Source organism: Zootermopsis nevadensis, unplaced genomic scaffold, assembly GCF_977971745.1.
Source record: "Zootermopsis nevadensis isolate Lab colony 2312 unplaced genomic scaffold, Znev_1.0 Znev_ptg000012l, whole genome shotgun sequence".
Lineage (NCBI taxonomy): Eukaryota > Metazoa > Arthropoda > Insecta > Blattodea > Termopsidae > Zootermopsis > Zootermopsis nevadensis.
The window spans coordinates 12,740,312-12,756,078 of NW_028259144.1; the positions used below are offsets into that span (position 1 = coordinate 12,740,312).

Here is a 15,767-nt window from a genome sequence, read left to right on the forward strand (position 1 = left end):
CAGAAATCTTCATAGTCATCGCCCTGATGATGGAGGCAGTATGACCTCTGAAACGTTGGTAAACATCGACCAGACTACACAGCGCAACAACCCAGAAGACAGAAATCTTCATATTCATCTCCCTGATGACGGAGGCAGTATGACCTCTGAAACGTTGGTAAACATCGACAAGACTATACAGCGCAACAACCCAGAAGACAGAAATCTTCATACTCATCGCCCTGATGATGGAGGCAGTATGACCTTTGAAACGTTGGTAAACATCGACCAGACTACACAACGCAACAACCCAGAAGACAGAAATCTTCATACTCATCACCCTGATGACGGAGGCAGTATGACCTCTGAAACGTTGGTAAACATCGACCAGACTACACAACGCAACAACCCAGAAGATAGAAATCTTACACTACGTAGATAGAAGTAAATAAAATCGGATACATTACTGAAGCAGACATTTGATTAATATATAAGCCGATTATCACATGGAAGGTGTAGAAAGGGTTAAAAAGGAACAATTACAGTCACAATGGCTGTACGTAGCAAAGGATATTGATTATGACTTTATACGCTGCAGTGATGAAGAGAAATGGATGTGGAGGGACTAAATCCAGAGAAATAAAAGCCCAAATCCAGAAAAAAAACAGAAAACCAACAAAACCTAATCATATTCGTTATCATGTGATCACAGCAGACGTTTTAATCGGATTCCAAAATATCCGCCATATTGTGGCTTTGGATGTGAACACAAAAACAAAAAAAACAAAAAAAACATTCGAATGATGAAATATAACCCGGATGGCGTAGAAACGGCAGCCCGTTTTACTTTGCATGTATCCTAAGAGGAAATGACTAATGCATGAAAGAGTGCGAACATGATTCTATACTGATTGGCATTGCCACTGCAAGCTCTCGAGCGACCCATGGTCGAACGTCTTTCGACCATGCGGCTACCCACAATCTCACACGTGTTCAGTTTAATCTGAGAATAATCCGTAATCTCAGTATCTGAGTTGTACGAACTATAAGAAGGGGCAGCTCAAGCCATACGCTTGCACCGCAATCATGCTCGCATGAGCTTCCATCTTCAGTGTACAAGGTTTCGATATCTAAGAAAACAATACGAAACCCATGGTCTGGGCCAACCATATAAAAGCACATATATGAGTGAGGAGACAAGAGAGGTTTCTGCTCTTGAACGGATAGAATTTCTCCATACAATGAACGGTGTATGATGAAACGAGATATTTAATTATCGTCAACGTCACAGCCATACTAATTAATGCAGAAAACTACTGAATTCACGATCTATGTATATATCTAACTAACTAACTGACTTAACTGGGGAAAACTTAAGGAAATTAATATTAACAATGTTCGAAGAGTAATCTAAGTTCAACAGTGCTAACAACTGCCAGCATGGACATGAATAATCAAGTCCAGTTCGTCGCATTTCCTTCCAGATCAATTTGTGCTTTTGTTGTTAAGGTCCCTGAATATTCAGTTGTTACAATTTATCATCGTAAAATTCCCTTTTAAAGCTGTTTCTGATAGAAGGTCGTATTCAAGAATTAAACAGACTAACTCTATGAAGCAGACTCTTTCTTGCGCATGTGTTCCTTTCGTCACTCTTCAGAATAAGTTTTCTGCCAGAATTGAGAACTTTTTTTTCGACATTTGGTAGCAATCCTTAGACGGGGATGGGTGGGGGGCGTTGGTTGTTGTTCCTACAGGACAGCACAGTGCAGGAAATCGCAGATAGGACATTCGTGTCTAGAATAGGATTCAAGCCCACTTTCCCAGCTTTCTACGTTCACACTGTGATAGAGAATGCTTCAGAACGTAATAAAATAAGTCAGCTAGTCATGAATTCTTGCCTTTCACGGAATTAAAAGGTCCATTATCGTTCGCAGCAGACCTGCACTGGTCCCTGTATCAAACCTCACAGATCAACCACCGTGTGTATTTTCCACAACTTCGGTAGTTACAAAGTATCCGTCAAAGCCCGAAGGCTATGTACAATATTTCGTATTTATTCACTGGGAAGAGCTGTTAGCCTCCTACACGATCTGGTGAGCCACTCTTATTGGCTGTCTGCGATTGCTTACTCGTCTATTGAACAGCTGGGGTTATGAACTTGGCCGGTACTGTCTTTTAACGTACGTCTTGTGTAATGTGCGGCATGCATTCAAATTTGTTACTGGAGACGGTCACTAAACAATTCTCAGTTATATCCTAAATTTGACCCTTCAATACAACATTAAGATCTTAACTGATCGATTGACAGACTTTCTGTCTTACTGTACAATTTATAGGGTCACCAAGGCTAAAATAATAGACAATCGTCTTTGCAGCCTATTCTGTGATTTTTGAAGTCGATCCAAAATATCATCCTCCCATCTCTTACTACGTATTGTGTCTGCTGTCAACGAAGTTTTCCTAACACAATTTTATTTCTTTTCATTCTCCTCGCCCCAGTTACATACCAGTTCCATTGCGTCTCCATGACACAACTACGCCAAGTTTCCAAACGTGATTTCTTCCCTTTGTACATTTATTTCACTTATCTGCGAACATATTCTTAGCAGGATAACTTTTTTTCATACGTTATTGCTTTAGTTTCATTAAATCATTTTATATTTCTGCGTATTTCAAAGGCCAGGCCAGATCTAAATACAAAACAACTCCGAAGTACAGACAATAAACTTCTGCCATAAAAGTCTGTTCGCCATCAATATGTATTTACACGTGAATGTACTTACACAAATCCGTAAAAGCAACAAAATAATACTATATATAACTTTTGCTTTTATTAAATTATTTGAGAGTAACGCGATGGATGTTTTAGAAAAAAAAACTTTCATAACGCGGGCCAATTTTCAATTTGAAGCGATTGCACTGTGGGAGCTGGACATAAAGTACTACATAGATGCGATGTACATAGAATTATTCATATAGAATCAATAGTTTAAAACCGAAACGTGATTTTTCTATAGCATGGGACTTTGAAGAACCAAGTTACCGAGTTAGGGCAGAAATTACTACTATTAGAATAAGAATACACAAATAAATCCCATACAACATTGGGGATTTAAAAACGTGTTATGGTTCTGTGTTTTACGACAATTCTTTACCTTTAAATTTCAAAACACGGTTTATATGGAACGGAGCGACATAAAACAATGATTCTGAACTCTAATATTTAGACTCGGGCTAGTATAATAACTGCAGATTTATTTAGGCCTAACGATATTCCTATGGAGAGGAAATGATGACTGAAGAGCACACACAATGCACGAAGCCGTTCAGAAACACACACAATGTGAATGCGTCATGTAAGCCCATATTACAGGAGACTGAAATTTTCCGAACTCATTTTTGCAAATCCCATGCATTCAGTGAAAGATTTTCTTCGCCTTTCTCTATTTCGGTATGGCTGACTCCTTCACATTACGCAAATCTAAAATCTGATTCTATATTGCGCTTAAATGCCAACTTTTGTTTCTGGTATTATTGATGACCTGGTTTTTTCATTTATCACCAGAACAAGGTACAGGAATACTAACCACTCGGCAGCGAATTTCGGTTCTTTTGGGACAAAACTTAATGCTGATTCATTTGTCGTCTTCTGGGTTGTGACGTCTTGTAGTATTCTATGTTGTTACCAATGTTTCAGAGAAACATATAGGTTCAATTTTCTGGATTAAAATATCTTCACCATTTGATTTTTTTTATCTACCATGAGGATCATATTTTACGAAAACTAAAAATAGTAACATGGCGATTATAAGCATTATTTTAGTTTATTGATGATATATTAACTATTATTATAGCGTCATATGTGCATTTTCTATGGTTACACACGGGGGAGCGAAAATAACTTTACAGTTTTAAGTCAAGTTAAGATTTTTCATGGCAAGTGTGTTCCCTTTTTTCGTATTTTCATGGCAGCCGCAGCAAAGTTGAATTTGGTTACCTGTACCATTTTAAAAATTGTTCAGACTTGCGACGTCTATGGTGAGTAAACTGTTTACATGTCATTTGACACATCTCTGTGTAATGAACGTAAATATTTCCCTTATAACGTCTTCCAAATGCTGTAGAGACAGTTTTCCTCTTTCATGAGACGTCAACAAAATAATACATGGTCTGGTTCCCTTATCGGTCACTCAGTAGGGCCTCTATGGCCAATATATGTCTAGTTCGTTCAACAAGTCACACCTGTAAAAGTGAAGCAAAGCGTTGTGTTGTAGAAACTGGAAGTGTCTTACAATTCGTTGAAATAACTCCGCCTAATCACAGGATTGCTGGAACAACGATGGGCCTCAAACATAGATGCCTGCCTGATGCAGTTAAACAGGGAAAATTCGATACGAACTGGCAGCTAGTACAACTTATTTTTCTTGAGCAAGAGGACTGTAAAGGTGTGACTTCAGGGTCAACCGGAGAGAGACGTCAAATTAGGTGGATAGGAAACTGACCCAGTAGGGCACACAGTTCCCTCGCTCTAATATCGTCCCCGGGTAAAGCGACTTTTTACACAAAAACCCAGAAAAAACACGACAGACCAGCTGTGTATGAACTGAATAAACCAAACAAAAACATGAACACCAAACAAGAAGCCCATCGTGACGAGGCACTCCCAGGTGATGCTAATTTTATGTCCCAGCTACGAATAAAATCCCACTCTTCAATTCCTTACCGATCGCTGGCGAAAATAAGTGGGGTGAGGGAGGAAATATTTCCGGAAAGGAGTTGCAGGGGAAAGGCAGATGATGGCCCGAAAAGGGTGTTCATGCCGGAATCAGAGAGTCGGGGTGCACGGCTCAAAACGTGACACAAATTTCTCACCTAAGTATATTATAGACTTAGTTGAAGTCCTTCAGTAGCTTACGCACTGTTCCATTTTACTCCAATTTTTGCTACAGAACCTGACGGATACATAACATATGACCAGACATTGATGTGTCATGTCAGAATCCACACTGATAATCCAAATATTTTGTTGTTTTTTTCCACGCACGGATGAATCATATAAACGAGAATGTTGGATAAAATGTTGCATGTACTTGATAACATTAAAATTATCAGATAAATACTACAGACATTTTTATCAGCCGTCTTAGCAAAACGCAAAATAATGCATCCCTTCTCTTTCTTTGCCAGTTTTTCCTGATTTCAAATAGAATTGACACGTTTCTGGATCTTATTTCAGGATGCAATATATTAGCCTCTAAACCCAAAAACAAACAGACTAGGGTAATAATGGTTCAATGGGCTTAACGTACTTAACTTCAAGTTCATATAACAGCTGACAAAAGTAATTTATTCTCTTGTTTTCCGAGTCGATGACCATTCTGATCCTATACCAAGGGTGGTAACACTGTTATATTCAATAAAATCGTCTCGGGCAATCAGCCGCGTTAAATGGTTACCGTAGTAAACCGACGTTTAGGGAACAAACTCTGTCCCCATCTTCAGGGTTCTGATGTGACTGGATCCTCGGAAGTCACCTGTGTAAAGGTACAATTTGGCTGCACGCACCAGAGACAAGCGACCGAGGCAGGCGACAGAGACGGGAGACGGACACATCGCAGCTTGTCGCCACACACTTTTGAGGTGACGACCGAGACATGCGGCAAAGTGTTTGTTTTCTTTGTTTTGTTGGGACATACGTGCACATATTGGAAAAATGAGTACAAAAATGCTTCTAAAAAGGTTACTCGAAGAAGAAGAAGAAGAAGAAGAAGAAGATGATGATGATGTGTTGCTGTGTTATTTGTTGCGAAAGAAACAAAGAAAACCTATGAGTTAAATATTCAAAACCAGACGTGAAGAAGGATCTTTCTGTCGGTGGTCAGTGGTCGGCTTACTGCTACTAATTCTACCAGTTGCTCATCTTGGTCATCAGTAAATTTAATTTCTGCCATTATTTTACTCAACAACACACGTGCTGCCTGAGCCCGTCGCGAGACACTACTGGTCCGAGAGCGGTCTCCTGTGCTTTGTCTCTGTCGCCTGTCTTTGTCTCGCGCTCGTAATTGTACTTCATACGATTGTACAGAGAGCAGACAGGAAGCGACCAGTCTCGGTCTCGCAATTCTGTCGCCTGCCTCGGTCGCTTGTCTCTGTCGCGTGCAGCCAAATTGTACCTTTACTGCCTGCACTGGTTCCGAGCAGAAGATTTTATTGATTGTACTCGTCGCGAAAGCCTCAAATCCCATACTGTTAAATTCACTTATTTATTTGCGTCTCCAACATTTTATTCTCTTATTTTGTGTTTCAAACAAGTTAACTTTGTCTTTCAGAAGTACCCTTTTCTATTTCTGCAAGTTCTAACAGTTTCACTTAACATTGATCACCACACATTCGGTTTCATTTCTAAAATCACTTCAATTTAGCTTGCTTTTGTTTATGTAAAAAAATTCGGTTTTCTTCGTCACACTGTGGTTCATACTGCTTTAATTAGTAATGACCTAGATAAGAATAAATATAAACAGGCCTATTAATACTTATAAAGATTCCATAACTGATATATTGATGGCAAAAAGATGTTTACATTCTTCACACTGACGATTTTCTACTCGTGAAATTAAAAATACAGGCTTAAATCTTAACAATATTTATTATCATGTCATAGTAAAAATATAAATTCACTACCCTATATGAATCCAAATATTTATTACAGTGTTCACAAGAAATCGCTCCTGTGCCATACAAATTCTATCCTCTCCTCCGTTCTTTATCGTTGAGTTTAATATGATCCTCCGATCAAAGCGTCGGTCCTCCAAGCGGCGTTGTCCCTTGACGTTTTTTCAAATAAAATGATATACACATATTTAATATTCCCCATTTCTGCTGCATCTCACACAGTATATAGTTAAATAAATGGCTGAAGCATCCGTATTTTACAGCGAATCATTAATATGAATACTTGTACACAGTCAATATTATAGTTGCTTCATGACATGATTTTGTAATTTATAATTTATAGTTCACCTGTTATAAAAATACAAGGCACAATAAAGACACCAGGATGAGTCGCTGTGACTGGAAATTCGAAAATTCTGTGTGCAAGGATGTATACATATTCAGCGCTCCACTAGATGGATTGAAAATTGATCTTGAAGGAGTTCACTTTACAAACGCGGATCATAGACACTATGCATCACAGTTCAACTAAACGGGTTACTTTAATTCGCACCACGCACGGTAAAACAACGCTCGCACAACAAACTGCATCGTGTAGAAAAATCTACCAAATTACAATCGATTTCGAAATTATAAGCAGTTGTTTCTTATCTTATCTTTAAATTCAGTATTTCTTGCGTGCAAAACTACAGTCTGCGGACATACGACATTTTTACACGGAAATAAATATTTTCTGTATCGTAACTGAGCATAGAACTTATCTAATAATCTGCCTATGGCTAGACCTGTTCCGATCTAACATTCTCACTGCAACTTTGATTCCTGCAAGCTACACTGAGTTGCTTATGGAAAATTTACCTGTTTGTTCTGTCACAATTCGGCAAAATGAAGGAAAGGGAAAACAGCATTGCGCTGTAAATTAGGATACATTTCCGTGCAAGAATAAGAGAAAAACTGTTAGTATTTTAAGTAGTGTTTTAAACACTCCGGTTAGCACATGCACCCACTCACTTCAGTTTACAGACACATTAACACAGGTGAAGGTTTCAGCCCTGTAGTTTCAATGCATGAAAACCATTAGAAACTGCTTATGCTAATTAAACAGAACTTTTGTTCGGTTAAATATTTTCGTTTCTGACAAACTGCTAACGTTATAAATTATTACATCTAATAATATCTACATCAAATCATGACATATTTCTGTTTTTACAGGTTACCGTATCGACCAGCCTCAACATACAAATTACATAGGAAAAGGATTACCCATTCCACAGGACCAAGTAAATTTCAGTGAAGTCCGCTTTTTGACAGGCACGTACGAAGGCGTCGGCCTGACGATTCCCGAGCGAAAAGCGGCTTTATGCGTCATAACCGAGACGATTTCTTAATACGTGATAGGCGACATTTTGTTTGTGTTTTATTACAAATTGTGACTAAGAAGGCGCTATCGAAAGCAGAACTCTATCTTGAGCTGTCTTCTTATTCATTAAACCGAAATGACGGCAAAATGTCCTGTCCAGTTTATGTTCAATCCAGGCTCACTGGGAGTTCAGATAGTAAACTTCATGAAGTTTATACGCACGGAAGGCACAAATGCTGCAGCCGTACGGCGACGACCTAGAAAACGGAATAAGGGCAAGAAAAGACGAAACGAAAGCGACTAGAAGCGAGTGCAGAGGAAAACAATGCAGTGGGAAGAGAGTAACTTAAAATAAAATGGGTTCTGATTTTGGGCTTACTTGTAGATATACATGTAAGGTTAAAACAAATTAAAAATACGCAGACAATTTTTCGTCAGTGGGATTTAATTGCACGAGGTGCAATGGAACAAGGTTAAAAAAGTTATTATAGCAATGCGTGCAGTAGAGGGGGCATCTTTACTGTAAACGATGCTCAAATAAAAGTATGTAAGAATTTCTTTCAGAAACTTCAGTCATCACAGACTTGCGCGTCAGAACCGCTTTCAGAAAACTTGGAGAAGGACACTGTACATCTTCTGACAGAAGAGGTTACCCTAGAAATAGAACCATACACTTAATGATAATATTAAAACCGAAATATTCTCGCACATTGGATCACAAAACTGTTGCATAAGCAGTTCGAAAAAGAAATTATTAACAAACAATAAACATCAGTCTTTTAACAACAACCCCCCTCCCCCACCAAAAAATATAGATCAGTGTGATTTGTGTACGTCTTATAAGAACTTAAACACAACTGAAAAGGGGTCTATAAAGGTTTATGAAGAACATACAATAAAAAGGTAACCTGCGAGGAAAGAGAAGACAATTTGACAAGGAAAAATTCAGATATTTCATACGCTGTACATTATTTTTAGAAAATGTTTAGAACACACAAGTCAGAAGTATTGGTTTTCTACTATAAGAAAAGTAAGCACATTCAGTTTTGGTGTGTATTACACGATACGGTTATTGATCCATACGGTATGAAACAGTTGCAAAACGGGAAGCAAATGAGGCTGAAATTGTTTGCTTAGAGATAAGATAATTTTATACTTTGACAACTGTGTCTGTCACAGGAGAGACAGGTTTGTTTTTGCCCAAAATTCGTGTGCATCACAACAGTATCAGAGTGACATTATTCACAAATTGTCAGAGAAGGGCCACGCCCTTAATGAATGCGATTGCATGCATTACCTCACTTACGTAACAATGATTAGGGAATCCAATCAGTCGCTCGTTGATTTCATTGTTTAAATTTAGTTTTCTGACGAGGAAATTGCCCGCCTAAGACCACATTCCTGTGGTCCACAACTCTAATTAGACTGTCTTTAGTGACATTGTACTCTCACTGAACCTTAATTATAAATATAATGCCCCCCTTCTCTATTTACAACAATAGACAACTGATTTTATTGTCCAGTTCACATCTAACTTAAAAGAATACAAATGTAATAGACATTTTCACGCTGTAATAGAACTATGTTTCATTCACACATGTCAGACACTGGGAAACTTTGGGTACTTGAAACAGATGGCTAAGAGGGACTTCGTGGACTTAAAACAGCTGATTAAGAATGGAACTTGGTCTGTCGACCCATTGCTCCAATGGAGACAAAATCATTTGGAACAAATGGGGAATTTGTTTGAGTGTCAACAAACACCATACGAAGTAAACTTCCGTTATTTTTATGATGAAGAACATGCACTGCAGTCCCTGAAAGGCCATCCACAGAAATTAGCATCTTCAGAAGGGATTCCCAATTCATCAGCACAGTAAATATCTAGTAGTGCAACTAAATGCAAATATTCTAGTACTCCGTGAAGTACACAGATGGTTGAACTCGTGCTACAAATCACGAGTCTGAAGAGGAGTTAAAAAATGTGTAAAGAAAGTTCTAATTGTAACTGACAGGTTTATTTCTTATAAGAAAATTATGTTTTTATCTGTTTCTGCCTTGTTGTATAATAGGTTGGTCATATATATTTGACGTGTGAAAATAATTCAGGAAAAAACTACACCTAGCATCACATAATCATAAATGATATCGGCCGTACTGAAATTTAAAAGGGTAAATGAGCGCTAAGTTTTAAACATTCATCAGTGACCTTTTATATTACACTTCCAAGTAAGGAGCTAGAAATCCTTTTTTTTTTTTAAATTCTGTGAAATATATATTTTCTCTTCTAAAAACTCGAAAAGTGAGTAACCATGTTTTCCTTGCGCGGTGCGAATCTATCCTACCACAGCAACACCCTAAAACACTAAAGATTACTGTCTTCTGAGTTCTTGCGCCGTGTAGTAAAACAATCCAGAAGACAGCCATCTTGGTATTCACCGCCATGAAAATCGCAAGTCCTACACGTCTTCTGCGTTGTTACACCGTGTATTCTGGTAGATGTTTACCGACATTTCAAAGGTGCTTACTACCTGGACTATTAGGGCTGTCTCCATCAACATCGACCTGATGACAGAAGCATCAAGCACTTTTGAGACGTCGGTAAACGTTTGCCACACAACACGACGAACAACCGAGATGACGGCAGTATTCTTAATCGCAGCCGTAAGAATCCGAAATCTCACATCCTTATATAATTATAATTTGTTATTTATGTTTACATGAAAGCGTTTTGGGCACAAAGGCCATTACCAGTGTGTTTCTATACAACAATTTTTCGCTCATTCATCAGTCTTAAAATTGCACATACCTCTTAAGAATTACGTGTTACGCAACGAATTTTATGACGGGTTATCTTAAACTATGGCGCGGCTCACATGCATCCCAAAGTTGGTGGGTCAGTTTCTAATGTCCACAGGGATGACCTGTTATGACCTTTCTGGACTCCATCGACATTTGGAAATTTGTAATCTGCTCCAGGCAAATGAGTGGGTCAAGTACAGGACCCACTTCACTTTCACAATTTCTGTCTTTGGCGAAAATTAAATGCGAGGAGAAAATCCGCACAGCGATCTGACCTTGAAATAGGTAATTAATTCTCCCTTCCCAAGCAACACGTGCAACTGACGCAGAATCTTTAAGTAACCTATGATAAAACCCTTGCCGATGAGTAATCCATTTAGTGGTTTAATATGGAAGAATTGGTCGCTGGGACCGTGGGTTCGAATCCCACTCAAGGCATGGAAGTTTTTCATCGTCTTTCTGTGTTGTGCTGTCCTGTGTACAAGTAGAGGCCTTGCGACGGGCCGATTCCTCGTCCAAGGAGTCCTACCGAATGTCTATAGATCGAACCAACGAAAAGTTGGGACCTGCAGTGCTCAGGCACTTGAAGAACGGGTCGTCTAAGTATCCAAAGTAAGTATAAAGAAGAGTTAAACCTGTCAACCTACATACAGGTAAGATGCAAGGATGTAACAAAATTCAGTCCGAGATTCGAACAGAGGGACGCATTACCTGAAATAGAAAGCGACACTGGGGGGTGCGAGGGGTGCAGTTTTTATTAGTCACTGCTTCTCACATCTCGTTCTATACATGCGCCATAAAAACCCAAAAAAAGATTAAAATCAACAAACAGCCTGATGTAGATTTAAGCCGCTTTATTTTGCTAGCAGCAACACAGCATTCAACAAACCGCAAACGAAAATATTGTGAATTATTCCCTGTTTCAATATTCACCACAGCCGTCACACATAATCTTCTGGTCTCGTAACAAATAAAAGCTTTGCATTTTAAAGGAAGAAATTCGCTGCAAGCACTTCTAAAATAAATGAAGCAGAGCCGACAAAATTCTCTTTACTGGCACCTCTAGCCTTTACACACAGACGTTTAGAATGTATTTGTCGAACAGAATTAGACCTAGAACTGTGAATTATTTTTCACACTGTTGAGAATCCGATCAGTTTCCAAGAATATCATAAGATGTATGTATATATATATATATATATATATATATATATATATATATATATATATACGGACTGTTAGTTCCAAATGTGTTCAGCAACAAAATAATACAATCAGTTGCGGTGTGTATGCAGTGGCATTAGTCAACTCGATTGTACAAGGAAATAAATAGATATATATTAGATATGACTCAGGATTGGCTGAATTCCTTCATCTTAGTAGTCTATACAGTGCACATTTTGGTAAATTTCAAACTGTACATTAAGACTGTTAAGAACGTCTTCCCTGATATGGCAGACATCGTTATTTATTGGGCATAAAATTCCTTCATTAATGTAATTTATTATTTAATATGCAGAATTAATTACAGACGCAATAAGCCATTATAAAACACTAACGTCATTACTGCCTAAATACAACCAGTTAAATCGCCGTTTGTTAAAACTAACCCCTAAATTTTGTGGTTTTCCGTCTAAATAATTTAATAATCAGTTAAGGAATTTCTCTGAAATATTTATCAGTATGATTCTTCTATTAATATTTTTAATTCCCGTTGTTTTCTTAGCAACATTCCCATGTATCACTTCTGTGCCCTAATGGCTGAACACTTCAAGAGCTCCATCCACAATCATTCTTTCATATCGACTCGCGAACCGTAGAGTTATAAGTAAAACCAATGCCTTGAAACATCGTTGCAGTTTATTAAAAATGACAGAAAAACAGTTTCACGTAAAAGGCCTACTCAAATTTATTTAACATATTTTAGTTTTTAATATTATTATTAATTGTTTGCTTAAAATTATAATAATACTTCACTTTGGCGGAAACTACTTATTCACCAGGCAGGGTATACAGGCCTAACAAAACTATATGTAGGTCGCACAAAACTTATTGGTGGGAAGCAGGTTGTAAACCCCTGAGTATTGACTGCATTCTAAGTTCTATTCACATTCCCGGAGCAAGGAGTAACTTTCTATGAAAGTAAATACGAATGGTACAATATCAGCATTGAAATTTGTTTACATCCCGTGGAATTCAACGGGCAGCCGCCCCTTAAAAACTAAAGTTAATTTTCGATGTGATATAAAAATCATTTTTGGCCACTACAAGTTCTATAACATATTCAAAATACAATATTATTGACAATATCCCCCTAAAGTCAGATTCTTTGCTTCGATATTAACAATCGATATTTGAAGGCGAATCCATCACGTGCCCGACGTGGCTGGAGTACACAACAGATGTGAACAACAATAAGAATTGTCACAGAAATCACCAGTTGACAAGTTGCGGCTAATTGAGTGAAATGTGAATTTTTGATCTCATTATTCTTGTTTGCAGCTGTCTACAATTCTAAATTATAATCCTCATCGTCCATTCTTCTGCCTGGATTCCGCGCTGGTAAAAATAACTATCTCCTTTCAGTAGGCCATATCGGTATCGAAGTATACTGCCTTCTCCCTCCATTCATCTAACCCATCGCTTAACATCTGACTCCAAGGCCACTTTCCGCCCATATACACATAACGTCACAGAGCGAAGTCTGACTAGACAACACTCGAACATTCGGATTTCGAAGCAAGAAGCATTCTAGAAAAGACTCGCGCTAGCTGGCCACGCAACTGACAGCTTGCATAGTTAAGGCTAGCGACCGTCTTTTCAGGAATTGACTTATACTTATGAAAAGTCAAGGGGATCACACTCAGTGGGAAAAACACCTCACGTCACGATAAATTAGCCCTTATAACTTTTATTTTCGGCTATCTAACATTGAATAACGCTGTAATATTTTTGATACGCAATTACGGTGTATACCGAAAAGCGAGTCGTAAACGCTCTTTGTGTGTTTAAGACAAGCGTTGCCTCAGGCTTAGCAGCTCAGCAACAAATAAAAGTAGGTAGTGTGACACATTGGATACAACAGATATGTATCTGCGAACAACGCAGAGAAGAAAGGAACTATCAGAAACGCGATATTTTACTTTTCATCGGTTTATAAACGATGCATATACAGTCTCTAAGAAAATTTATCTATGTTTCTTTCTACTCATTGCCGTTTGAATTTATCTTGTACCGAAGTACACTACTACTACTACTACTACTACTCAAAGCGATAAATCACATATTATACTTATTTTAGTGCACGACCAATGCATTGTGAGTTCACATGCCCTTAGCGATAAGCAATAAGAAAACAAAATGCTAATATTCAGGCAACTTACATGGGTGAGATGGGAATTCCGTTACCAGGCTTGCAGTCCAGATATAGGTGATTTGTAAACTGTATGTGAGCCAATAACACTTTAATCAAGAGCTTTCGTATCACGTCCAGATCTGTTAAATAACTCCGTCTCGAAACAAACTCTCCCTTCACGCAGCTCTGTCAACAACCGCCCCGCCATTTTCATTCGCAGCGCTCGGTGATTGTACTCTGTTTCGAGTGCGTTCAGTGTGGGAAAATTAGAAGACGAGTTACAACTCTTTTGCTTTTAAGGTGGTTTGGATTTCTACATTCCTATGTAACCAACGTATGTTCATTTTATAACGTAATATTGACTGTAATATACGAATAGAAGGAAAACGAAATGTGTAAAGAATTAATCGTCCAAATTAAACATTTAGTTATTCACAGTCTCTGGGAACTTTCGTGGTTAAAATATTTTATGAAGTGAGAATTTCTGAAGGATATGTTTTCAATCAAATGTATTTGAGAAGTTCACAAATATTTAAACATTCATCAATCATACTGCTTGCAAGACAAATGATTTTCTCCTTTCTTTATCCAACATCACAAGCCAGACTTCAAAATAAATATGCTTTATACTTACCACATGTAAGATATTCTACAAACTTAGTTGCTGTGAAGGCAGTAGATTGTAACTTACTCAAAGCTTAAGTTTATGAAAAATAAACTAAAAAATCTCATGATGCAATCACGTTTAAATAATTTAAATTTGACGTGTATTAAAAATGATATTTTAGAAAATGTCGATTTTAATGATACTATTAATGATCTTTAAATTCGTTTCTTGAAGAATACCAATATGGTAACTGTGTAAACGTTACAAATAATTTCCTTAAAATAAATCAGATCTATCTTGTGTCTTTCCTGCTCCATTTTCGTGTCTTTATCCATTACCACACTTCTTCCTTTCCTTTATCCCTTTCGTACCTTTATCCCGTTTATAAGTACTCCTAAATGTACATAATGATTGCAGCATTTATGTATATTTGTGGTTTATTTAACGACGTTGTCAGCATCAAAGTTTATATAGTGTCTAAATTTATTATGCAGTGAATAATGAATTTGAAAGTTTGCCATTTGGCTGGACAGACGAAGAAAACCACACAAAACCTCGATCAGGGTCTGTGGGAGTAGATTTGAACCCGGGTTTTTGCAGTAAGGAATGGGATTGCAAGCCACTGAGCCGTGACGTTCGTTGCAGCATTTAGCCATCTAGCGTCATTACTGACAACTTGGTTAGCCAAACATAACATCCTCATATGCATACCGTTAAATGTCAATTATGTTTGGCCAAGGCTTTACATCCATACCTAAACGTTTAAAACCCTTCTGAGGTTAATGAAAAGACTAGCATTATTCAAAACTTCGATTTGAATAACAAGTAATGTGTAACGAAACCACAACGGATAAAAATTCAAATCAATTCCTTTCTTAGTTTATCAACAGCAAAGACCACACGGCAGGCAAACACTAACAAATATATACCTTACACAAAAAGTTGAAAATACAAAACGAACAGAAACAGAAACTACCAGATTAAAATAAACA

General features: G+C 37.8%; 1 protein-coding gene across 2 annotated transcripts in view; it reads right to left on the reverse strand.

Annotated features, from left to right (window-relative positions):
* Nucleotides 1-14,368, reverse strand: part of LOC110838022 (uncharacterized) — an 85,453-nt gene extending 71,085 nt beyond the window's left edge. Inside the window, exon 1 of one of the 2 annotated variants that reach the window (XM_087347957.1) lies at nucleotides 14,197-14,368. In XM_087347957.1, the coding sequence (XP_087204083.1) occupies nucleotides 14,197-14,198 (2 nt within the window). In that variant the 5' untranslated portion in view covers nucleotides 14,199-14,368. The remainder of the gene's footprint in view (nucleotides 1-14,196) is intronic. The other variant, XM_087347958.1, reaches the window with a different exon arrangement.
* Between the last annotated feature and the right edge of the window lie 1,399 nt (nucleotides 14,369-15,767).